The sequence below is a fragment of the Zonotrichia albicollis genome, chromosome 2, assembly GCF_047830755.1.
Source record: "Zonotrichia albicollis isolate bZonAlb1 chromosome 2, bZonAlb1.hap1, whole genome shotgun sequence".
Classification (NCBI taxonomy): domain Eukaryota; kingdom Metazoa; phylum Chordata; class Aves; order Passeriformes; family Passerellidae; genus Zonotrichia; species Zonotrichia albicollis.
This window is the reverse complement of record NC_133820.1, coordinates 2214888-2241786: the sequence shown is the minus strand read 5'-3', so window position 1 is coordinate 2241786 and position 26899 is coordinate 2214888. Positions and strand designations below refer to the sequence as shown.

Genomic DNA, 26899 nt, shown 5'->3' with positions numbered 1-26899 from the left:
CATTCTTACTTCCCTTGTACAGGGAAAAATGTGTCTTTTCCCTGAGAACTGCTACAGAAAGGGAGATTGCAATAAAAGATAGGATTTTGCAATTCCTGTGTGATGTGTTGAGGATCAAAAGTCAGGCACTGGAAGTCAATTCCCTGGTGGTTATGGCAGAGGGCAGAAGTGGCGCTGCTTGACTTTTGGTGTGATTCTCCACCCCTCCCTGGTGCAGTTTAACTGGCTATTGATTCAGGTTGTTAGGGATGTTACACAGCTGATGAGAGAAAAGGAGTGTTTTCATTCTTGGTTATCACAAAACATCAGCTATGAATGTGTATTTAATATTAACTAGAGAGAGACAAGCTGGCTCTTTAGGTCCCTAAGAGGTAATGGCAGCATAGGGGATATCAGTAGATGAAATAGGGCTGGGGATGTTTATTGGAATAACTTGCAGCTATTTTGGAGTGTCTTGGCCTCTGGAAGAAGGTCACTGTGTGCACACTGCATATTAAAAAGGACCTGTGGAAAGGTTTGAGTTTGAACTCTGAAAACTGTGCCTGGTAGATATCTGGGGAATTGTTCGGATCACAGAATATCCTGGGCTGGGAGGGAACCACAAGGATCATCCTGTCCAGCCCTGGCCCTGCACAGAACAGCCCAGCAATCCCCACTGTGCCCGAGGACATGGCCCAAACACTGCTTGATCCCTGCCAGGCTGGTGCAAAAGGTGCAAGGGACCATTCCCTCACTCTGCAATAGGACAACAGAACATTGTCTATGACCATTAATAGACAGTAATGGCTCCATCACATACCAGTGCCTGGCCTGTTTCCTGGGCACTTCATTTTCCCATTTGCTGGCTTTTTTCATATAGAAATGATGAACTGCCTTTTAAGTTGATTGTATTTCTGACTGATCAGGGGAAACTTTGCTGTCCTGGAGCATCCATGAAGCAGGTTGGACAATTAGTAGCCCAAGCACCAAGGAAAGGGGCTGCTGTGTGAGGACCAGCTGGGCACTGGAGTGGGGCTCGTTCAGCTCCTCTGTGCCTGGAGAGGAGAAGCCTCAGGGGACCCAGATGCAGCAGCAAAGTGACCGTATAGGCCTGTGTCAGTGGAATTTTAATTGCACGGCAGTTTTTCACTGTCAAACTCTAAATCAGGTGTCAGGGGGAGTCAGGTGGATGCCCATCCCCAGGGATGAGCTGGGAGAGGCTCCAGGCATCTTCTCCTGTAGTTGCTGCATATTTGCTTTCATATCTGCTGGGTAGATAAGGTGGCACTAGGCACCTTCCAGATGTCCCTTTTTATGCTCTTTCTTTTTTTTCGTTCCCCTTCTCTCTGTCTCCATGTAGCCACTGCTTTTCTGCATCATGGTGAACCTCCTAAAAAGTAGAAAAACTGTTGCTCAGTGTATTGTGATCGGTTGTAGAGGGGGGATAACTCTTAAAAAATACTGTTTGCTGTGATAAATAAAGTGCTTGAGACTTGCTGAACTCATGCTGAGTAAGGCCTTTTAGGCAAGCACAAAAGGAAGGTACTTTTCAGCTATAAAACTAGAGATTGATAAATGTATTTATCTGTAGACTCGCATGCATGCAAAGCTGGATCCCAGTGTATTAAATTGAAAATTAAGGGCAACATGTTTTAACTCGGGATTTTGAGTAACAAGATGATAGCAGTTCAATCTTAAAATGAGGGTAAGGTGTATCTGTTGCTTTGACAGTGTTTTATGAGCTGTTTGCTTGTAGTTGTGGTTATTTTAGTGCGAAGAAATCAATCACAAGGTACTGCTAATTGCACCTTTTTAAAACTTCATTGCATTTATAAATGCAGCTTGGAATACCTTCTGTCATTAATACTGAAATATAATTAGCTGGATAAAATGAGGTTTCTCTGAACTCCTATGAGCTGGAGAGTGTACCACATGTATTTCTTTGAGGGGAATGTGTTTACTCAAGTATTTGACCATTCAGTTCTTCAGTGTCGAAAGAACAGAAGGGATTTGTTTGGTTCTTTGTTTTGAGCAAGTTTGCTTTAAACCATGAGCTTCACTCTCCTGTTTTTGCGGTATTTACTTTTAAAATGTTACCAGAATAAACCATCATTTAGTCCTAAACAGTAACTCTATTCCATAACTCCTTAGCAAATAACATAAACTACTAAAAAGCACTGGGATTGGTTTCGGTTTTTTTTTTTTTGGGGGGTTTTTTTTTTTTTGTTTTTGGTTTGTTTTTTTTTTTTTTTTTTTTTTTTTTTTTTGGGGGGGGGGGGTTTGTTTTTTTTTTTGTGGGGAAGATCCAGATGCTTTCAGCAGCTATGTGACATAACAAATATTTGGACAGTGTCTTTCACACATTCTTCCCTATCCCACATTACTTGCACTATTAACTCCTGTTATGGTTTTCGGTATTTTGGTTGGATATTATTCTTTCTATGCAGATAAATTACTATTGACTTCTAATAGTAATGAAAACTCTTGAAGTAGGATTTCAATAACTAAAAGGAAATGGTTCTAAATTTATTTCCTAAGGGCCTCCCTTGTGGATTTGCCTGTACTGGGGAATAAGAAATGCAAATAATGGATTTCTGTGACCATTCTACAATTTGACTGTCATTGCTAAAGACATATTTTGGTTTTCATTACTTACAAGATTTCCATAATTGGAGGAAGTAATTCCAGAATCAGTAGCTCTCTGTTAGCAGCAGCAGCTGAAGATGATTACTGGGGAGTAGAGAGACGTGAAATGGAGCAGGGAAATTCAAACAGCCATTGAGAAATTCTATTTGTGGCTCATCTTTGCTTTTATATTCTGTTCAGGAACATTTATTTTAAATAAAGGAGCAGTACAAGCATTTTGTCATTCTGTGGAGCTGTGGTTGATGCCTTACTTTCTAATATAAATCCTACACTAAATGTACCTTGAAAGTCCTATTTGTGTTTTGCCACTGGAAAGTACCTTTTGAATGGACTAGAAATAAATAAGTAGCTGACATCTGAAGGTGTTTTTGTTTAAAATGAACAGTAAGGAACAAATATACTTACTCCTGATATTGGAGACTATTTTACTTGTGGTAGGGATGCAGGAGGTAAGAGGTTATGGCCAGCAATTGAAATAAGATTTTTCTATTTTAATAAATACATTTTTGAAGAGTAAGGCCCAGCTGTGAACTGCGTGTCTACAAAAGACGAAAAACAACCTTTTATTTTTTTTTTTAAGTTCTTATTAAGGTTTGCAATGTTTGTCATGACTGTGTATAAGTCATGAAGTTGGGCATGAGCTAACCACGCTGCTTTTGTTAACACAGTAAAAGAACAAATAAAGAGTAGTTTTTAGTGCAAGCTTTGTGACTGAAGACAGAGTTGTGGACAAGCACCACTTGATGAACACTGGGAAACTATTGCTCCGTGAAAAAAATTCTGGTTTGTTTTCTGGTTTTCCACTTGAGTGGTAGAAAAATCAATGAGGCTATCTGTTTTATCTGCTCAGCTTGTTACAGCAGTCCCAAAGCTACTTTGAATAGGGGTTTTCTTTTTAATTTAGAGCAAAACCTACAAATACTAAAAAATAGTTTGTTGTTAAAGGCAGAAAGAGTTTGGTTTGCTGAGAGACTTGAAACCTCTCTGCTTGAGCAAATTCTGCTCAAGTTTTGAGTTGAGCTTCACCACCCTTTTGAGATCTTCATTTGGATCTTCAGAAAACCTCTCTGAAAGTATGAATATTATCCCAGACTAATGTGAGACTTTAGAACACTGCTGTTATTGTGTGTTTTTGTAATTTTAGGCACAAATGCATTTTGATATGCTCTCAAGAGTAATGTCTTCTATAAATCATGTGCTGTACATTTTCACAGTCCTGCTGTCACAGCAGTTCCCTCAGCATCCCCTCCGTTTCAGAATGTGCTAAACTTCATCTGCTTCTTTTGCCCAGTTTATTTAGCTTATATATTTGTAAAATTTAATTATAAAACTGGAATATGAGAAAAAAGCTTTGATAGCGCTATCAAATTTTAATAATAAAAGTATCTTAAATATTTGATCATCTGTGTTGCATAACTTGCTGCATGGAGGAAGTCATTAGTGCCAGGTTGTAAATGCAGATGAAACACACAATTCTTTAAAAGGCTTTATTAATCAGTAGGACACATTCCAAATTAATTGGATTGTTACATCACACCATAGTTGCCAGCTCTACTAAGCAGCCTTATCTTTGTGGCTGTGAGAAATGCAGGATATTCTTCACCAAGACTAATAAAATAGGATCCCCATTATGAATTGGAAATTAATTAACATAAGTCTGATGAATTTGGAAGGAAGTCTCCTTTTCTTCAAAAGATAAAGGGAGAACAGACTTTGAGAAATGAAAGGCAAACTCAGAATGTGGTGGCTTTGAGACTGTAGGGTGTTTTTATTTGGACGAGGTGCATCCACACTATTACATGAAGACAGGAACCCATAGGTGCAGAAGGATATGTCTGTCTGTAGTGATTAAACTTAAATCATGAATTTAGTACAACTCATGTCTTCTGATTCTCAGATTTGCTGTTTGTTCTTGTGACATCTATGCTTAAGAAAAATTGAACTCTAGTAGATATCTGTAAGCCTGATGTGCCTAAATATTCTAGGATTTCTTTGAAAAACACCCATAAATTTACATTTCTTGGATTTTTCTGGCTTTCTTGTTACTCTTGTGTTTCTTTTCTATCTTGTAGTGCAGTGGTTTTGGGTTTCTATTACTTGAAACCCTCTTTCTTTCTCTCCCAGTTCTTACAAAGCTTGAGCAAATAGTTTTTTTCATTAGTAATAAAAAAGTTTTAAACTGCAAGATTGGTACAAGAGCTAACATTTATTTGTGTTTCTTGGATTTTAAATGTTTCTTAAACCTGGTAATTATGATGTTTATAGGTTGCAATGCAGAGGATGCCATAATTTTGAAGTGAGGGGAGATATAAGTGAAAATCCAGGTAGATTCTGTGGTTGTTGAACCCTAAAGAAAATTTCTTTGAATTCACTTTTGAGAGACCTATTCCTTGTAATCATAAGGAACAGCTGCAGGTATGCACTGACAGCCCCATAGCCCAGGAAAATCCATTACAAATACGAGTGGTAAATAATGATTTCTAACAGTGAGATGATTTATATTTTTTCTCTCAGTATGTTTTACATATGAATAAAGCATTTTTACTAAAAGACTGAACTGAAAAATATACCTTTTAATTTAAAGTATCTTTGCCTTTTTCCCAGTCTGCATCAGAATACTGATGCCTCTGTTTAGTTTTATTATGCAGAATATCAATTGCAGTTTTCTTACAGTGTCAGAATTTAAATTACCAGAGGTCTGCAAGATTAGTCCTGCCTGGTGTGCTGAAGTTCAGTGTGCTCTATTTAGATGGCCTGCCTTAAATTTACATTTTTATAGGCATGCTTCTATTATGGAAAGGAAGTAATGTTAATTTCTAAGGAGGGGGGAAAAAAAATGTAATCCTGTAATAAAATCTGTGATTGAGCTTGTGGAGCTCAGGGTGGAAGGATGTGCAGCCACAGGGCCCAGAAAACAGAGCTGCAATGCTCTTGTCACTAACCTTCCTCCTCACCTTCACAGATGGAGCTCAGCAAGTTAAAAACCCCCAAACTTTATTACCCGTGCCCAGCGGAGTAAAGGTTGTTTTTCTTTCTGTGGCAATATTAATGACTTTCAGCTGGCTGCATTTTAATTAAAAACACCAGGTAGCCTCTCTTGGCTCAGCACAGGGCAGTGCTGCCTGTGCAAGTCCGTGCAGCCAGAGTGGGGGCCCTTTGTCCTCCACTCTTTGGATTTGGTTTTTTTGGGGTTTTTTTTGATGGGGATAATGCCAGACACAACTGAGAGGCTCTTATAGATGTAAATTCTGGAGTTTTTTGAGGATTGAGGGTAGAAAACGGGCAAGAATTTGCTGCTGAAACAAGCACAGTGTTTCATCCTTGGAATTCAGAAATTCAAATGTTTGTTCATGCAAACTGTGCTTGTTTGGACAAATGCATGCCAGCTGTTTTCACCCTTATCAACAGTGAAATGATACAGGATATGCTATATATCATTTAATGTAACTGTTCTCAGTTTTGTGTGCATGGAGAGGCCTGGAAACTTTGTATTCTGACCCCCGTGCCCAGAGTGGCTACGGCCGCATGGTGTGAAACATGTTACAGAAAGGGAAGGCAAAAGCAGCACTTACAGAAATCTGAAAATATTAATTAGTTCTAGGTACATTACGTGCTTTTGAAGCCACTTCAGGAACTTGTATATGAGGATTGTTAGAAAACAAAAATATGATGGAGTATGTTGTTTTGCACAGAAAAATAAGGACAGAAGGACAGAATGGATCAGACTTTGTTTTACTTCCCACTATGCCGGGGAAGAACTCTAAATTAGACCATCCATTTTTGGTTGTAGTTGCTGTTTTATAAAGAGTTTTTTTCTGGCAATATACATAACAATACCATGACAATACAATGTGGACAGGATGTTCCTGGGACAGTTGTTCACTGCTATTCATCTTTGCTTAACCAGGTAGATGAAGGCAGAATTGGTAAAAACATGAAATTCAGTTATGCATTTATCCATTTTTCCCATGCAGACAAATCAAGGCTCTTGTTTTCTGTTTTCCCTGTTTCCTTCCTTTTTTCCCCTCCCCTTGTGTCTCTCCTCTTTTCCTCTCAAACTTTACTGTGGTTTCAGGTTGTAATTTTGGTTTGGGAAGCCTGGGAAAAATTTATGAAGGTAACAGCTTGGGGAGTATTCTGGATTAGTGGCCCTACCTAGTTCTTAAATTTTTCAATGACTCTCTGTGGTCACTGCTAGGGAGAGGATGCTGAAGCAGCTGGGGCTTTTCTCTGTTTCTGCCTTTTTTCCACAATCCAACCCCCCAGTTATTTTGCTCTTTCTTCTATAATTATATGAAGAAGAAAATACTTGGGTTTAACAAACCTCTCAAAGATTAAAATACTGTTATGTAATAGACTTGACATTTGGTGTAAAGAAACTTCAATGGCATAAACACTCTTATGAAAAAGGTTAAAAATGGGTCAGCTGCCTAGATGTGTATTTTTGTTTATACTGTGACTTGCTTAAAACTTTATTTGGACTGAAGCCTATCTCGTCAATATCAGCAGAGATTACTGGAGCACTTTGTTTCTTTTAAGCATAACTGCCATTTTAAAATAAAATGTTGCAAGTAAGCAAAGCTTGATATTAAAAGCTGAAAGAGCAGGCCCGTGGGTCTCAGTTTGTATTAAATATTGCATGCAGTGCTATTGATTCGTGACACTGTAGCACAGTTGTTGGTGTTCTGGTATAGCTTTTCAGCAAAACAGCAATTTTAAAGGCCAGATATTCTTTGGGAGAATAAATTGCAGGAAAAAGCAGGAATCTATACAGTTTCTAACATAACTTTATTGGATATCAGGATTTAAATTAGCATAAGTACCTGCTCATTTCAGCAAGGCAAGTCCTGACAACAGAAAATCCCCCCCAAAACCCCACACCAGAGCTTGTAAGGTTACTTTCCAAATGACCTACTGAAATCTAAATGATGTTTTGTGAAGCTGTGGGAGAAAAAAAACATAGGTAAAGGCAAAATCAAGACTTAAGTCCTTGCTTTCAAAGCTGCTGGAAATGCAGTTCCCAATAAAATGGGTTTTTTTCTGCTCACTTTTTTAGCCCTGCATTTTTTAAAGCTTCTAACCAGAGCCTCTGAATCACCTAAGTTGACTCAAGAGCTGTTGTCTTATGTGCAACAGACTCATGTATTTATTTTACTCTTAGATTCAGTACATTTTTAGCACTCCATGGTTTTTTTCTTGGCAGAAAAGTGTTTGGCTATGGCAGATGCTCTCTCCTATTAGGTAAAAGCTGCTTTAAGTGACTTTAATCGGAAGTTTTTAGTAATTTTTTTTATTCTTTTCCAATCTTGGGTCTAAGTGTCTCTCCTGCATATATAAGTTGATGCATATATTCCTGCATATATGTGCAGGGATATGCGCATAGGGCAAAGAATGATGAAATATGTGAAATTATAGTGAGGATTTGTGCTGAATTTAAATAAACACATTCTACAGAAAGTGGGATTTAATGATCTCAATTCATGGGTAAAACTTTATTTCATCTGTGAAGGGAACAAAAATATTAGACCCTTCTCTTGAAGTTTTTAAATTCTTTCACGTATATTTATTGTTATTTTGTCAGCTTGAGCCTTTAGTATTTTTTTCCTTTTTCTGTTTCAGTGGCACAAGTGTTACATCAAAGCTGACAGTTCATTCTGTGCCTGTCTTTTGTTTTGGTTACTGATCTCATGGTTTTGTATTTACAATGCTAAGATTAAATATTTCTTGCTGTGCCAGAACAATGAGCAATGCAGCAACTCATCAGAGCATGAAAAAACTGATTGCTGTCAACTGTGCTGCTCTTCCCTCCCACATCAAAATCACAGGTTGTCCCAAAAACTCCATCTGATGTTTCTAACCTCCAGCAACTCTGAAAGGTGAATTTGAGCATGCCTAGATTACCTGAACTGTCTAATTGGCCTTTGTGAAAAGTCACCTGGTTATTTCAGAAGCCAATCTTGAATAGTGGGACTGAAATAAAAGCGCAGATTGCGAGGTTCTGTGGCTTGTGCTGTTACACCCATTTTATTGCTTTCCTGTTGTTGGTGGCAAAGATTAATGAAACTTTTATAAAGTTAGATAGAAACGAGAAGGGAAGTACATTAAACTACCCCAGCTTGCTGCACACTAATTATTGTGTCAGATCTCGTTAGGGAACGGATGCACACAGCAGACTCTGCTTGCTTATTTTAACACGTCTGCTTCAAGAAAGGACTCTGCAAATTGGAGAAGGGTTTGCAGGTCAATATTCTACATATGTCAATTCACAAAAGGCATTTTTTGCTTCTAACTATCCTTCATCTCATGTCTCAGCAGAAGAGCAGAATAATTAGGGATGAGTTTTACTCTGTTTGGGGCAGTGGTGGGTGGGAGAGGACTTAAATTCAGCACACTGGGGTCTAGGAAAATCCTTATTTTTGCAGGCATGTAATCTCAGTGATTGTGAGACTGATTAGCAGATAATAGAATTTCATGGGTTTCCATGTGCAAGCCTCTCAAACATGATAAATAAGGGTGAATATCTTGAGAGATGTTTTCATCAGAGTCAAAACTTTGTATAGAAAAACAGATACGTAAGAAAAATGCGCCGTTCATGTGGTTCTACATAACAAATGCAGTGCAGCAAAAATAATACAGCTATTTGTACATGAAATTGATAAAAATGGCTTGTTTCAGCCAGTCATACATGCTCATTGTGTGTCTACTACAACTGCATGGCTGGGATTGATGAAGAGGACAAAAATGCAGTTAAGGAAAGAGGGATCGATTGTTGATATGTGTGATTATAAGGTTCCTTTCTCCTTTGTGTTGTGTGATCATGGAGCTTGCAGCTTCTTCATTTCTCACATGCTCTTGGTTTTTTTTTCCCAGAATATTCAGGGTTAGTAGGAGGATGATGTATTCCAAGTTTTTGCCCCAAATACAAACATGTGAAAGAGCCAAAGCTTTGAAGATTGCAAGGTCATGTCATAAAAAGGGAGAAGTGTTGCTCCTGATAACTTTTGCATTCTGTTGTTAAGAGGGAGTTGCAGAACTCAGAGTTCTGGTTTGATGATAGGCTAGTAAAGAAATTTTAAGGGAATTGGGAGTATTGTGTTTCTCCATCGTTAACATTCCGCAGTAGCAAAAAGGAAGTCATTTATAAATGTGAGGAAACTTCTAAATGGTCATCATGCAGTGAATCATTTGATTACAGCAATTTATATCTGTTTGATAAACATTTTGTCTTTAAAAAATGGCAGTTAGATGTAGTCATTGCTGTGATCTCCAGGGCAGCTCTTGGACAAAGAGAGGAGTAGGAAGATAAAATCTGAATGTGAGGTTGGCTTCTTCCTCCCTTTTCCTGGGGTTTTGGTTCTTGTCTAACCTCCTAATTTTGACATTCTCTTCATAACTCTCAAAGCTGAATTGTGTTGCCATCTTCCCTGGCCCTATGAATACTCCAACATTTGTATTGTAGAAAGCTGGGATGTCTGTTAAAAGCATGGTTTTAATAGCAAAAAAACCCACTCAAGAGCAGTTGTTTCCTAGCAGAAATGTATGGCATTCTACAGAAAAGAGGCCAAAGATTTTAGTGATGTTCTTTAACTATGGCCTGCTTTTGGTGTGTTTTTTCAATGATATCAGATCAACTTTTATGAAAGCTTTTTTTCAGTGTTTCATGCTTAGACCAGAAAGTCATGGGACTATTTAAAATAGACATGTGAAAAGCTTCACTGATGTAGCACAGTTTGGTTTAAAAAAAAATGCAAACAAACAGTTTGTACTGTCCTTCATCAAAAAACACCCTGTGAGGACATAGGCCAAGAAACCTTTCTCTTTTTACTGCTCTGAAATGACAAACATGAATGGTTTTCTTTTTAAAGGACATCCTGCTGGTAGGTGATATATTAACTGGAGGCACTGGACCAACATCTCAACAATTGTGTTCAGCTGTAACTTAATAAAGCTTTGCACTCTTAGGGTCAAGTTGGTTTTGACAACAGAGAAAGTTCTGGAAGATAAATGTGCAAAGTGTAATCTTTTGGTAAATTACAAAAGAACCTGACATGTAATTTGACCTCTAGCTGACATTCCATGACTACCCCCTGCCAGCTGCAGTGATTTTTATCTACAGTAGGTTCCAAATAAAGCTCTAAGTTTCAGTTAGGTGAAAAAAAAATCTTATTGTACTTAAACACTGAAGTCAGGTATAGCTGTTGCAATTGCAGTATCTGGAAAATAAAAGGATAATTATTATTAATTCCAAAAAAAGTAAAGTAAAAAAAAAAAATTAGCCAACAATAAATTAAGCTAAAGATTGTCAGCATGTCTTTAGGTACATCTTTGATCAGGACATGCCCCAAGCAGAGATGGTGCTTGTTGTTTTGTGTTATGAACAAGGTTCTTTTGGAAAGCCAGAGCTTGTTCTCCATGTCTTGGGGAGATTGTGGTGTTCCAAGAAAACTGAACTGAAAATAGAGCAAGCAAATGTATAAATCTCTCCACAACTGCATGGGTTGCTTTCCTTCAGAAACCTGAACAGCAGACCTGTGAAATAAATGTACTTACTGAAGCTCTCCGTGTCTTGTCATAAGTAGTTCTTCGTTAAATACCTTTTAGCTGTTTTCTAATTTGGGTGAACCTAAAGGGATTGCAAACCTACGTTAGATATCCTGGCCTGCCTACCAACTAAACTGAAATACAGTCAAATGAAATTTTCTCCTTTCTTTCATTATCTCTGCCAAAAGTTGATTCACAAGATTACTTTTAATGTAGCTGAAAATATGAATAATGAGATGAGGGAGGTTGAAAGAGCATGGGAGTTATTATTATAGTTCACATCTCTTCTTTTCACACACAGGACCATGTAGAAATGAGATCTCTGAGAGTTTGTTTTGATGATGCACTCCTCGACTGTAGTGAATGGAGTGGGTTTAATGCCAGCTTATTGATAGTATAGGATAATTAAGAGCTTGATGCTCCCTCCATTTGTGCTCTCAGAAGTGGGAAGGAAAGGAGGGAGCACTGGGGAAGGGTAGAAAGTTATTTTCTTCCAGGGCATTTTAACAAGTGTGACTGAGCCTGAGCTCCCTGAGGAGACAGTGCTGCTTTACAAGTCCTCAGTAAATAAGTAATTACGTAGGAAGGATCAACAACTTGATATTCTGGGAAACACTGGGGGTTTTTTTGTTTTCCTTTCTCTTCCCTTTTGTTTTTTCCTCTGTTCCTGCCTTGGAGTTCACAGACTATAGATAAGGTTCATATGGATAGCTTTTTTTTCCTTTTAAAAATACTGTAGGCTTCTCGTTTTTATGTATTCATTTCTCAGCACATTTTGGATGCTTTGTTAAGGATGTTTGCAACCTGTAATAGAAGTTATTCCTTGGAGTTTTTTGGCATGGCTCTGTTTAACCTAGAAAATGAGCAAGGTTGTAAGGCATGTAGCTGCAATACACAAGCCTGTGCATTTACATGCAAATAAACTGAGCTGCTACTGATGTTGTTATTCAGTTTGCTCCACTTGTAATAATTGGTTCTTCTGTTCACCTCTCAGATTTTATTTCCAGAGGTTTTAGGCTCAGTTAAATGGCAGGATATAATAGCATTGCTTTTGGCTTTCACTGGAGTATATCAACACGATCCCTTGCAAGCCAATAAATCTAAGTTTGTGCCTTTAATTAGTCACATAGCTCTAATCTTGGTTTTCCCCCTTTTGATCCTCTGCCTGGAGGGGATAAGTAGCTGGAGAAAAAACGAAGTCATGAATTTGTTATTTGTAGGTAGCGATAGTGCTTGTTAGGATGGTGGTGGGAGGCTGGAGGTGATTTATGAGAGATGCAAGTGTTCAGGTCTCCAGCAGCAGTTGGGTCTCGGGGATTCCAGCCAGATGTGTGCAGAGCAGGCAGCACAGCAGCTGGAGGGGAATGGAGAGTGGTTCTGCAGGAGCCCGTTAGTGAATGCCCAAAGGCAGAGCTGTGCTGCAGTGTCATCAGTTCAGCTCCTGTGGGTGGTGACAGATCAGGGCATCCACACTGGTACAGCTCTGACACACAGCATGCTGCTAACAATCACTCATCTGGCGCTTCACCTTCCTCTTAATACCTTTAGTTTTATGTCTGTAGGCTGAATTAATGCCTTAGTGTTTATAAAGCACTCCACAGATGAAAAGCCTTACATAGCTGTTTTGTGTAATTATTATTTTTAATTGTGTCCATTTGTATAATTTCAGTTAGAATCACTAATGGACTAGTACAAACTCAGTAAGAAGTAGAAAAGGCAGGATTTTTTTCTTTATTTAAAAGAAAGTAGACTTTAGAAAAAACTGGGGAGAGATGGAAGAAGTGGACAGATAATCTTCTGGGTTTCAGTCCATCCATATTAAACTCACTGATTGCTAATTGTAGGAATTTAAATATGCCAGTGCCCACATAAAAACAAAACCCTCTGAGATCCACTGTGTTTCAATGGGAAAACCTGGAGCTTGAAAAGGTATTTATACAATTTCTGCCATCAGTAGTATTGAAATGCTTTTTTTCCCAGAGTGACTAGTCAGGAAATGAAAATGGGAAACTCTGAGTCATAGCCCTCATTGTGGGTGCACGTAGCCAGGACCACTGGTGTGCTGGGATTCTGTGCTATTCACTAAAACTCCCCTGCTTGGAATGATAAAGGCAAACAAATCTTCCTGCTGCTGCTGGGGCATTTCAAATATAAGAACTGTACATTCAAGGCAGGGGAAACCAAGTAAAACAGAGCTGATATTTGAAAATTTGTGCATTCAAGTCAGATTTGTGATGTGATGCAATGCACGGTTTCTGAGGAGTTGAAGTGGTGAAAGCAGCCATTTGACTCAGTATGTGCATTATATCATGGGGCAGACAAGGTCAGCTCTCAGACTGAGGCTGAGGAAATCTACCAAGGATCTCTGCCTGCCCTGAAGTTGTTCTGGCTTCCCAGCAGGCCAGCCCAGTTAAAGTTCATGGGAAGTGCAGGTCTGCCAGGAGGGGAGTTTATGGCCCAGCTTGGCAACCAAGGGGTTCAGTGAGTCAGAGCCAGCGCAGCGGTGATGTGACAGCCCCGGGCTGCTCACAAACACCTGAACAACATTAACAGGGAAACTCTCCATTTGTAGAAATTTCTTAACTAGAAGCGTAGATCTTGCTCAAGGTTTGTTTTTGTTTTTTTCTTAAAGCTTGCTCCACACTGTTTTTCTGTGTTTCTAAATACCTGAGGACGCACAAACATTTGCCACAACATTATCTGTGCTATTTTGGAGCTGCAGCAAGGTCCCCCAGGCCACACAGCGGATGCAGACAGCTCTTGTGCAGCATTACCCAGGTACCCAGTGGCTTCACTGAGCACTGTTGTAACATTCTGCTCCAGTTACTCCAAGTGTGCCAGGTGCTGGGAGAGGCACAGCCAGGATTGCTGCAGCTCCCCATATTTAGCAAGTCAAGCAACACAGCAGCAAATAAGTCTTCCACTCTTAAACAGCTAATACCTGATGGAGCTTGACTGGATTGTACCTACATTTGATTTAGTTTTTTTGTAGTTGTAATTTATTTCTCAGTCCTTGTTTGTCTTATTCCAATTAAAAGGAAGTATAAGCATTAACACTTACGTATTTTAAGTCATGATATATCTCGTTTACTAATCATATTTACTAATTAAATAATGTAGTGATAGGAGTGGGGGAATCGTTTTAAAAGGGAAGAGGGCAGCAATAGGTTAGGTATAGGAGGAAGTTATTTCCTGTGAGGGTGGTTAGGAACCAGAGCAGGTTGCCCAGAGAAGTTGTGGGTGCTGCAGCCTGGCATAATGGAAGGAGTCCCTGCCCATGGATGATCTTTTAAGTCCCTTTCAACCCAAGCCAGTCTGTGGTTCTGTTGAGTGACCAAAATCCACACATCTGTTATTCCACAGCAGACCCCTGTGTTTCAGCACATGTGTGCTGATGTTTAGGGCAGTCCTATTCTTCAGGTATTCGTGGTTAATCCCATAAATCTCAATCAGCCAAGTGAAGGTGGCTGGGCTCTTGTTCCCTTTGCCCTGCCAGCATCAGCATTATCAGCATTATTCTGTGTTTTATCACAGTGGACTCTGCAGCTGCTGGCAGGCAGATGTAGCACACACGTATTGTGATGAGCCAGACCCAGCTCTATTCTAGTGGAAGATAGCTGTAAAACCACTGGGTTATGTATTTTTTATTATTATTTCTTTTGTAAGACAGGGGCCAGCAGGGAAGGTCTCTGTCACAGGTCCCAGGGACAGTGCACTGCCAGATTTTTGAAGGGCACACAGCAGGGTTGAGTGTTATGAGCTGTAGTCTCTTGAAAATGTGTAGACTTTCTTCTCTCACTTTCCATTCAATTCTGAATACATTGGGAGTGTTGCATTACAAAGGGATGAGATGCCCCTGGAAAGGTGATCAGGGGCACTTTTCACAACTGAATTGTGGCATCTCTCACCACCTGCTGAGGTTTTACTGGTGTGTCTCATTTCAAAAGCATTGCACACCATCCTTGCAGATCCTCAGTGCAAGTCATTGAGTCTTTTATATTCAGTAATGCATTCAGGGAAACAATGGTCTTGTTCCAGAGTGCTGAGGGGGAGGAAGGATTTTACATAGTAGTGGCTGGTTTCAACGATATTTCAGGTTATAATAAACAACCTTTGTGTATGAATATGTGTGTGAATTCTTTTGGGTTTTCTTCCCATTTTTCTGTACATCTCTTTTCTGGATGTAGTTTTTCATTATCTGTTATGGAAGGAATTATGTATTATTCTCTCTGCCTTCTATTTTATACATTCTCTGCCCTGTCCAAACAGTATGAACATCATTCTGTGTGTAACTTTTTCATTGGTGCATTATCATGCTTGTGTCCAAATTCTGGTCAGTCAAATGGATTGCCTCTCTAGCCTGAGCCCTACATCAGAGTAGGTATTTGTGGGGGCCTGAATATATGTTGTATTGTGGGATCTGTGTGGGTCCGAGTTACTCCAAACGAGCTGCAGCTCGTTTGGAGTAACTCGGACCCACACAGATCCCACAATACAACATATATTCAGGCCCCCACAGGTATTTTGTGATGTAAATACATTTCTTATCATCTTGATCTTTTCTAGTAGATGCACAAAATTGTTTGTTCAAGACCTCTGATGCCCTTTCCTTCTGGAACAGTCCCAATTCACTCTCCAAGGCTGGAGCAGGGCTGTCTTATTCTGCCTGCTGATCCTAAAGTCCTATACTGGCTAATCCCAAAGTGACAGTCAATTGTTTCACGTATCTGCAGTTGGTCTCGCTTGAATTCCAGGGTTCATCCCCTAAATTCCACCAAAACCAGGTCTTGCTTGCCTGTAGAAAACATTTATATGAACCAGAAGAGTTTTCAGAGCAGAGTTGGATCACCCGGAAGAGCTCGTTTCTCAATTGTTCAGTACTTCATGTAAATAACAGAAAAGCAATTCACTTTTGGATTTCTATTTTGAGTGCATTAACAACTTTCTCTCCTGTGTTCTTTTGTTTATGTTGCCCTAACTATTCTTTACTTATTTAATTCTGATTTTATTTCCTTTTAATCATGTCTACTTCCACAGATTTTGAGGGGTTTGCCCTCTTACTCTCATATTCTGTGCATGAATAGGAAACAGATGCCACAATTTCCTCTAATCCTGCGTTGTGATTGTCATTTTAGTTTTGTGGAGCTAATAAAATTGCTACATATCACTGTTCATTCCCCGAACAACTCTAAACCACCTCAACTTTAAATGTAAGAACATAAGTAGTTCAGTTGCTGTTCTTTTTTGCCAGGTACATCAACTTGTACTTGCTAAGACATACACAAATAGCTGGGGAATTCTGTCTGTTTTTTTTCAGATAGGCATATTTTGGAAGTTCATTTTTGTCACTCATCTTTGGGGGTCTGAGCACCTGTTTTCACATACAAAATTTTAGATCTTGGGAAAAGTGAAGCCAAAGAAAAATGAGTTAGTGGGAAAGGGGAGAAATACTACCTTGATATTTTTAACTTAGAGCAATTCTCTAGCTCTTGTAAATATTCTTTAGTCTTGCTGTTTTCCATGTCATCATAAATGCCAGCTGTGCCTTAAAATTTTCATTTCCTAAGCACATTACTTTGAGATAAGTTTTATTCCTTCAGTTCTGTGATGTAGTGTGTAGCTGGTTTTGCCTGAATGTCACTTCAGCACCGAGATGTGTAAATGTGCATTGTCAGATGGCAGCTGCATGCCAAGTGTCAGTCCTCCTCTGGTGTTTCTTCATTTGGACCTTTCTGATCTCATTTTTATGAAGATGATCTCACTGGAGATTAGTATAAGGGAATTTTAGAAAACTTTTAAAACTCTCTGTATTTTTACTGTTCTGCTTGTTTCCATGGAAATGGGAATCTATAAGATTGTCAGGAGTGAACAGCTGAGTGTTCTACATGTGTAGATTTCATTAGGTGACTCCCAGCTGAGATCTGGGATGACCTAAATAAGCAGTAAATCATTTAGTGGGTTAAAAAAAAGACCAATTTAGAGAAAACATTATATGCTTTCTTTTTGTCCTCGTTGGATGTGGTAAGTCAGAAAATGCTTATTTAACTCTTTTGGGGTGCATGATTTACATGAACACACCTGCAACTTTCTTCAGACTCTTTTTCAGGATAGTAGCAGTTCTGTACAGCAAACACAGTTCATCCCTTTGATAGGATGGACTTTTTGACTGTGACCTGAGCTCTCTCAAGTGGATGTTTGTGGGCAATGAGGGATATGTATATTGCATTTCTACAGTTCAGGTTCACTGAATTTTCAAATGTCAGCCTATGTTTGCCTGTAAGAAATAGTTGACAATTCCATTTCTGAAATTACCTCACTTGCTGGAGCCAAGAGAGTCAATCAGATCTCTCTAGCATGAACCTTATATATTTGTTCCTCAGTTTAGAATGGAAACCTTTCTCTTGTGGCCAGGTAAGAATAAAACTTATCACCACTGAGGATTTGCCTTAACAGTTGTCTTCTTAGGAGAACATAAAATGCAGAATGGCTGAAGTCAACAGGTTTTGCTCCCCAGTTTCCTATCTCGTGTTATTTTCAGTTCTCTGCATGGAAAGCCAGTGCTTATCCTCGTGTGTTTTGCTCAGCAAGTGGTTTGTGTAGAATATTTTACCCAGGGGTGCCATAGTGTGCCTGATACCCAAATGTGTTCATGTTAGGTCAGGCACAACCTTCTCTTGTTCTGGGATGAGCTCAGTTACACCGGTTAGATATGTGCAGGTGCAGAACCCTTCAATTTTAGAGAATCATCCTTAAAATAAAATTATAACAATTTCTTGCTTGGAATACAAATTTTGCTGCATTTGTAAGAGCGGATGTTTTCTTCCATAAACTGGCGAGCGGGGGTATTGGTTACTTATGCCCATGTCCCCTCTTTTTTTCTTAAAATGATGAAAAATATCAATAAAGAATCTTGAGGTGTTCAGGATTCTAAAATTGCTGTTCCAGGTTAGCAAACTGCTGCTGGGCTCAGTGCCTCAATAACTGTTATCTGAGATTAAGAGCCCAATATTAATCCATCAGTCAGTGTGACAGCTTGTGGGAGAGGTGTCTTTAACTCCATTGAAGTTTACCTTGGTATCAGCTCATTAGGAAGTAGATATTTTCACCTGCTTGATAGATCTACCCTTATTAATTGGAACAGCTTTCAGTAGTGATGTGTACTAAAAGGTTCTTGCTGATTTTTTTTTTTTTTTAATATCCAGTGTTATGTTTAAAAATAGAATAAAAAAATTAGGGATCCATGAAGATAAGATTTCAGTATTGTATAGCTTATACAAGCTTAAAGTTACATTATTTTCTCTTGATAGTGTTCTCTGTAGAACTGTTGGATATTAGTGAAGTTTAAAAATTAGAGGTTGTAAAGTAGTTTGTAGAGGTATGGAAACAGCTGAGACTTTATTTAACTAAAATCCTAGTGTGACTTGTAGCCTAATCTCATATTTTGTGCTTGGATGTGATGAATAATCTTGGATTCTTCTCTCCCCCAATATTCAAATTGAATGTGCATCTATTTGAGTGATTTACTCCTCCTTTATGCTGCATGTAAAATGTAAACACTTAGCCATGTTGGTGTTTATTTCATTTTTCAACTAAAACTTTGTAGTCATTCCTCCAAATAATGCTTTTAACATGCTTTTCCCCAAGACCTGCAACTCCAGGTGTAAGAATGAGCTTTATGCTGCTGCTGCTTCCATCCATGTTAGCAGAGGTTTTCCTCATTGGAAAGGATTGTAATCAAAAGGTTTTGAAGGTAGAGCAGCACATTGGGATGGGTGGAGTTGGAAGGAGGTCTGAGCTGTCAGCTTGTCTAAGCCAGACAATTCCTGCCAGCTTTTGTGAGGGTCAGGTCAGGGATTTTTGTGCCACCTTGTTCCTGTGCAAACATCACCAGTGAGATGCTTCTCTTCATTTGGTTTTGAAGTTTTGCACAAATTAAATTTGATTAAATTAGAACTATAATATGAAATATGTCCAAAAGAAAACCAGTGTGTGTTTGATAAATTGTTTGGGTTTTTTGTTGACTGCACGGAATTCAACTGCTGCCTTTCCTGACTGTTTTTATCAGATGAGAAATGCAACTCTCAGGTAAAATTAAAAGCAGATTGTATTTCATGCAGAGAGACTCTGTCCACTCTCACAGAGTGAATTCTGTCAGACTTTTCAGTCACTGAAAGTGACATTTTGAGGTGGTGGAAGTCACCTTGTTTCCACTCTGTACCTAGGACTGATACGTAAGAGCACGTTCTGTATTTGTAACCATGCATTACCCAGCATGGCCCAGTGCAATGGCTGGCTTGAGATGTTCAATGTTAACCTTTTCCCAAGTATTTTAGATGTATGATGTTTAGACTACTAGCCCTATTAAATTTTTTTGCAGATTTTAAACATTTGTCTTGCCCAAAGGTAAATTTCTCAGAAATAGGAGACCTCAGCAGGCTGGCTGGGAGCACAGTGGAAAGGCACAGGCACAAAGCATGAGAGATGTGCTTTGAATGGACTCAAGCCCTGTCCATGTTTGATCAATCCGTTTTGTTTTATTCTTTGAAACCACTTATTGAAGTGCTGAGCCTTTACTTTTCTACAGAGTAACAGATTTGTACTATTAACTGCATGGTTAACAGCTAACTCTAGGGCTTTAATTTCTTAGTTCAAATTGAGATATTGATTCAGAGTGAATATATAAATATTTCTGAGGGGAATCCCCTGGTAAGAGCAGGATATTTTGGATATTTTTTCTTCCATAATAATTTTAAGAGACAGTATCATATTGAGGCTTTTAAATTAAGCTGGCCTATGCCAGTTTGGAAAGCTCTTCTCTATTTTAAAAACAACATTTTTTTTTAAAACAGCTGACTACTTTTTAATTCTGTTTGGTGTGCTGGAGTTGTTTGGTGATTTTTTAGTTTGCTTTTCTTTTTGAGACCGCTCTGGAGCAGCTCATCTTTCTTTTAATGTGCTTTTAACGTTGGTTGGTTTTGGTTTTTATTTTGAGGTTTTTTTCCTGCTGCTTCTACCCGAATGGATCAGTACATCTAAAAGCTAAGCTAAAACTTCTGGTGGGATACAGTATTTTTGGATACAGAACTATAAGTAGTTTTGTGTTTTGATTAAAAAAATATTTCTGGTGATATATTGATATCATGACTGCTCAGTGGAAAGGTGATTGCGTTACATTGTAGCTATTTTTGGGATGTTGGTGATCTTTTGAAGTAGCAGGTTTTATAATGAGTTAAGCATTTGGTGAGCCTTTGATATAAAGTATATGGAGATAAGCATAAAAATATAAACGCGACCTGTATGTTGTCCTTTGCTACGTGCCAGTAATTCTTTAATATTTCTAATAATAGAAACTTCTCTGAGGTTTCTGAAATCCAGCTTGTGTGGTGTTCTGTAGTTATTTTCTTTTTACCACTGACTTTCCACTACACTTGAATTAATTATTCATAATTCAGCCATAGGTGCATATGCATGGAGCACGTGTGTGTGCGTGCATAATACATATTTTTCCTGTTTTTGAAACACTTTTATTTTCTTTTCAGTGGGATGCCATAACTGAAATGGATGAACACAACCGTCCCATCCACACTTACCAGGTGTGCAACGTGATGGAGCCCAACCAGAACAATTGGCTGCAAACCAACTGGGTCTCCCGCGACGCCGCGCAGAAAATCTACGTGGAGATGAAGTTCACCCTGAGGGACTGCAACAGCATCCCCTGGGTGCTGGGCACCTGCAAGGAAACCTTCAATCTCTACTACATGGAGTCAGATGAGCCTCATGGAGTAAAATTCAAGCCCAACCAGTACACCAAAATTGATACCATAGCTGCTGACGAGAGCTTCACCCAGATGGACTTGGGCGACCGCATCCTCAAGCTCAACACTGAGGTTCGTGAAGTTGGGCCCATCAACAAGAAGGGATTTTATCTGGCTTTCCAGGACATTGGAGCGTGCATTGCTTTGGTGTCAGTCCGTGTCTATTACAAGAAATGCCCGTTCACGGTCCGTAACCTGGCCATGTTTCCTGACACCATCCCAAGGGTGGATTCCTCCTCGCTGGTGGAAGTGCGGGGCTCCTGCGTGAAGAGCGCTGAGGAACGCGACACCCCAAAACTGTATTGTGGGGCAGATGGGGATTGGCTGGTGCCTCTGGGACGGTGCATCTGCAGCGTGGGGTACGAAGAGCTGGAGGGTTCCTGTCATGGTGAGTAAACATTGTTCGATTTTTCTTTTTTTTTAATTTTTAAGAGAAGTAATATGCTGTCATATTGTCTTCCACTGTCCATAATAGTTTGGAAATTACTTGAGAATAAGGTACTTTTCTGTGGTAGTGGCTGTGAACAATGGTATCTCAGTGGCTGCTGAGGCTGTCTGCTGTGATTCAATGTTGGCTTTGTATTAAAAAGTGGAAGAGAGCGTCTGTACCCATCCTTTACAAAAATGACTCTGCTATTTTGCTCAAGAATTTCTCAGATGGAATGGTGCTAGGCAAGCTGCACAGCAACCTTGGATAATAGAGAGCATTAAAAGCACTATGCACTGTAATCAGAAAATGAAATTCTCTTTGTTGTCTGATCTTGCTGGCATTAATTATCAAAATACACTCATTGCAAAGATACAATGTTGACAGTGCCGTTATTGGAAGCCAGCATAATTTTGTACATAAGGTCAAAAGGTTTCTCTCTTAATGGGATAAGGATTTTCTCTGAAACTTTAATGCTGAGTGAATTCCTGTCCATTATGCAAGTGAGTCATACACTAGATCTGTACATGAGCAATACAGGCAGCAGCCAAAGGCTACCAGAAATGTTTTCTGCAGTACATTGACTCCACTGGTTTATTCAGTTGGTCATCTGATCTGCTGAGCAGGACCTTCAAAGTGAAATGGAGTACCCAAAGCCACGAGTTTTTGCATATTCTTACCTGTTTACCCCAAGAATTACAAATTACTGCTTTAGAAAATTCTAATCTAATAGAGCTTCCTTGTGTTTTGAAATAATTTTCATAGGTTGCTGTTGTCTATTTCATCTTCTACAGTTAATCTAAATTTTTACGATATTTTATTTCTGGCAGTTTTTCAGAATACTTTTGTCTTACATGGCTTTGTGAATGTCATGCCCGAGGCAAGCCCAACTTCAGGAGATGCTTTCATAACTAAAGAGCACAATTTAATTTCTGTAGTTCTGACTCTGCAGTGTGTAAACCATGAGTGGAAGGGCTCCTCCTGTTCACGTTTGTGCCACAGCTCGTGGTGGAGATGCATGTTTGGACAGCTGGCAATGCATTGGTACAATGGGATTTTTTCAGTGTGGCTGTTGAGGGTTGTGAACTGAACCATGATGTGTGTGTTGATAGACATCTTCCAGACAGCCATAATGTTCTATTTTAGACTTTGCTTCTTGCATGAGACATGAATAACAAATTCTGAGTTTAAAAGAGATGTTGCTTGTTAGTAAATCCTGAGAAAACTCTTAAATACTCATGCAATAAAAAAATACCTGAATGTTGCTAACTCTGAGGGGAAAATGTTTATAATTTACATTGAGCTTCTTTTCAGAGAAGCAGAGAGTGGGGGACTAGGTGGGGAAGAGTAGAAGCCACTCTATCTTAGCCTGATAAGACCTGATCTATATTTAGAAAATTTTCACATCTTTTGGGTCCTTCCCCCAAACCCCAACCCAAAGCCCTTTTGTCCCTCCCAGTCCCCTGCTGGACTTGCAAATGTGAATCTTGCAAGTGTTGTGCACCATTCTGTCAGTGTTTTGTGCAGGAAAAATCTGTGACATACTCAGGACAGAACCATTTTTTTTTTTTGCATGAAAATAGACAATCAGAATAATAATTTTGCATTTTGAAGTCTGCTCTGAAAAATAATTGGGTGGTGGGAAGTACCTGTTGATACTTTAATATATTTCTCCTACTTGCACATGGTGTCAAACTTTTTGTACCCCAGCCTGTGGCTCGGTGGGGAATAAGCACTTCATGGTAAATATGGCTTATCTGTCACAGAATTTAAAGAATAAATTTCTGTTTTGATATTTGTGCAGATACAGACTCTCTATTCACAAAACACTAAATGGCATAAGGAAAAATATTCTGCCGTTGTCATCGCTCATCATTTTGCAAAGCAGCAAGAATGGGAATAAAACTGGTCTTTGATCAGTTTTACAGCTGCTGTTAAAAATCATAGGTTATTTTCGGCTGCCTAAATCTCATTTACCTGCTTTCCTAACTGGCAACATTTCAATTATTTCAATATATGTCAGATTTATGCATCTTTCTCTGTGGATCTCCCAGTATTCCCTATCCATTGCATTTTCTTTAAAAAGCATCATTTCAGAGCCAAAGTGTCTGAGAAGAATTCCCAACTGCATTGAAAATATCCATACCTGTTAAATGTATACCCAAATGGCTCCAGTTAGTTCAGAGGCATATTAATAGGGAATTTTTCAGTAATTTGGGACTGTCTTCCTTTTCTGAAGTCAGTGGGGGGAAAAGTGGCATTGACTGCAAGAGATTGCCAGGTATTTGTGTGTTCTGTACTTTTTTTAATGGAATAATCTGGAATATACCAGTCTTTTCTAAGTTTACTATGTAAACAATCAGTCTTTGATTTGAGTCTACTTTTCAAGCTTTTCCCCTCAAAATCCTGAAATTGGAATATCATTCACATGTTCTTCTGTATCTTTAGGCATAATAAATAAATTAGAGCCAGTAATTTGGCAAAGCAGATCAGAAATGTCTCTGATATGAACTGCTGGCTTTGCTAATTCATTTACATCAGCCCCAAGTTTCAGGTTAGGAGGAGGAAATTCTGCACAGGGTTCTGGTAAACAGCAATTAAAAGTGGCATGTTCAATACTCTGTGTTCTCTGAATGTCAGCCCAAGATAAAAGTTGTGCTGAATTTTGCAAATGTATAATATATACAGGTCATATCAGGACTTTGTGGTGGAGTTTTTCACATAGGAGCAAAAAATCATGACAAGGAACCTTTTATAAATTGAATCATAATGTTTCAGTTCTGTTAGGGCATGATATAGGAATAACTGGATGACTGTTAAGTGAAGTTTGACTTTTTAATGATTTACCAAAAATTATCTGAATTATTCAAGGTTAGGAATTAATTGCAAAGAAAAATTCAATTATATATAGCAAATACTAATTATTATGGTAATTTCAGATTTTGTTGTAGTCTTAACCAACCAAACACAGTGCAGAATTGTATATTGCCAGCCATAAAAAATTGATTCTTCTTGAGGAATATGCTTAGGAAGCCACCACTTCCCAAGTGGGGTATATTTGGTATAGCTGAAGGAATGCTAAGTGTTGAGAATGTAAAACAACAGGCACTGACAGACTCACCTGGCTTATTTTAATTGAGACAAATGGAGTAAGAAATGAAAATGTGAAATTCAAATTCTCTGACCTTGAGTTGACTGAACAACACTTCCTAGGGATACTAATGCCTGAACACATGGAGTTTTTAATTGAACAAACAGTTCTTTCCATTATTCATCACTTGAATTTGTGGTAATGTTTCAGTGTTAGGATTTCTGCTTTGGCAGCTGATCTTTGTGTTCTTTAGCCCTTGCATCGGATCCAACTGGAAACTGCTCTCATTTTCAATTAACTAATCCCCTCCTCATATATGTGTGTATTTATATATGCGTATATATATATATATATATATATGTGTATACCTGTAGTGTGGCTTTGTTTTTGGGAAACCAAGCAGTTCATGTTGCAGTCATGCTTTAGTTACCTGTGTATGGCATCAAAACAGGAAAAGGAGGGCATAAAGAACTCTGGAACTGCAGGATACAGAGATGCAGTGTTGTGTAAGGTTCCTTTTGGGTTTTCTTCCATGTGTTTGTTTGCTCATGAGGTCAGATCTTTACCAGGCACTGGCAGAAGCATCTTTAAAGGAAAGCCATAGAAAGATAACTTAAATCATTGTCTTTTAATTGGTTGTCATTTTTAAAAGTATCTGTGACTTATCAGATCAATATTTTAAAGTTGCATTAATTTTTTTCAAGTAAACAGCCATCTATTTAATGAAATTTATAACAGATTTTTAACTTTGTGACTGCTCTGAAAGGAATTCACACTTCTTTCCTGTACTTAGGCAGAGATGGTCTATTTGATGTAATTTGTGAGTCTGCAGAGCTTTAGATTTCCCCATTTCAATGGTAGTTCTTGAAACCTTTGTGACTATTGGTGAAATATATTTTTCACTGAAAAATCTCATCTTTGACCTTTGTGAGGCTGCACATCTCTGTCAACACTCAACACAGATTTTATCTTTAAATTCTGAATATGGATAAAGTTGAATTATGATTTGTCAATCTCAGATTCTTAGATGGAACTGCTGAATAGTTGGTTTTAGTACAATGCTAAAACAAGGACAGGGAAAAAAATAGAAGTTGCAGGTAACTGCACATGTGTAGGTTAGAGTATGGAAAAGTAACTGATAATGACCCATTCAAAGCTTCTGAATGTATTTAACCACATTTAGCTGCTAGCATGTGGAAAAACTCTGAACTCAAGGCCTGTATACATTGGGAAAAAAAGAATATTTACCGTGGACAAAAATTTAAATTACTCTCTGTTCTGAGGGGACACTGCAGATGCTACTGGCAGCACTTGTAAGTTCCCATATCCAGGTTCTAATTTCTAAATGGCAGGTCGTGTTCCAAGCTATTTCAGGCTGTACCTCTCATTTGTACTTTTTCCACTTGCACAACAAAAACCATTTGGTCCTTAAGGCTTGCAATTAGTGTGAATTAAAACTAACATTGCTACCTGGCTGAAATAGGAGGCAAATGAGGGATGGTGAACCGTGGCATGGATGGGATATTACTTAGTGTCAAAAGGATGAATTTTTAGTGAGTTGTACTAATCTAGAGAGGTCTGACTTGGCTGGATTCAGTAATTTCACCTTTTTTCAACACTTTCCGGTTGTTTTGATGGCTGTTTCTGGTTTTGAGTTAGTTTGCTGTGTTTTCATTTGTTTGGACGTTTTAATTGTAGCATTTTTGCATCGTCTTTTCAGTGCCTTAAAAATGGGGATATTTAAGTTAGTTACTGATTTTGATGTTTGAGGGGGTGAGTCTCTTTGGTTTTGGGGTTTTTTAGTGTCACAAATTTGTAGGAATTAAATAAGTACCCAAAGGCACCTGTCTTCAATGACTGCCTGAGTTAACAGCCAGAAAAATCTCAGTGCCATATAAATTCACGTTGCAGCTCACAACCAATCTTTTTTTACTTAATCTCTAGCCATCTTCAGATTGTTCAGCTGGATAAACACGAAAACTCTGATAAAACAGCTGAAGAGGGATGCTGCTTCTGAAGTAAGGATTTAAAGGACCAAAAAAGCCCTTTACATTTGATTTTAGATAGTAAGGGAATTCCAGTGATAATAAATTGTTTGCAGATTCTTGTCACGTCATACTTGCATTATTTTGAGCAAATAAAGAACCTTACACTAGTCGCTATAACCTGGTTTCCAAAATATTTCACTGCAAAAATTCAAATCAAAGCTTTGGTTTTGTAATTGCACCTAGATAAATTATGCATTAAGAGAAAACTTATTGTTTGCAAACTGAATTAATGTTGGAAATTGCTGGTTTTCACTCCAGTACTGAAATGTGCATTGAATCAACCCCTGCTTTGATAGCAGAACAGGGAAGCCAGCTGAGGTTAAATAGCGAGTTTGAAACTGAAAACCTTCAC

The 26899-nt window shown here is 38.6% G+C and overlaps 1 protein-coding gene across 5 annotated transcripts in view; it reads left to right on the top strand.

Moving 5' to 3' along the window:
* EPHA6 (EPH receptor A6) overlaps positions 1–26899 on the top strand; it is a 367730-nt gene that overhangs the window by 64440 nt on the left and 276391 nt on the right. For all 5 annotated transcript variants that reach the window (XM_074531375.1, XM_074531379.1, XM_074531363.1 and 2 more), the window contains one exon: positions 20706–21369. In XM_074531375.1, coding sequence (XP_074387476.1) covers positions 20724–21369 — 646 coding nt within the window. In that variant the 5' untranslated portion in view covers positions 20706–20723. The remainder of the gene's footprint in view (positions 1–20705; positions 21370–26899) is intronic.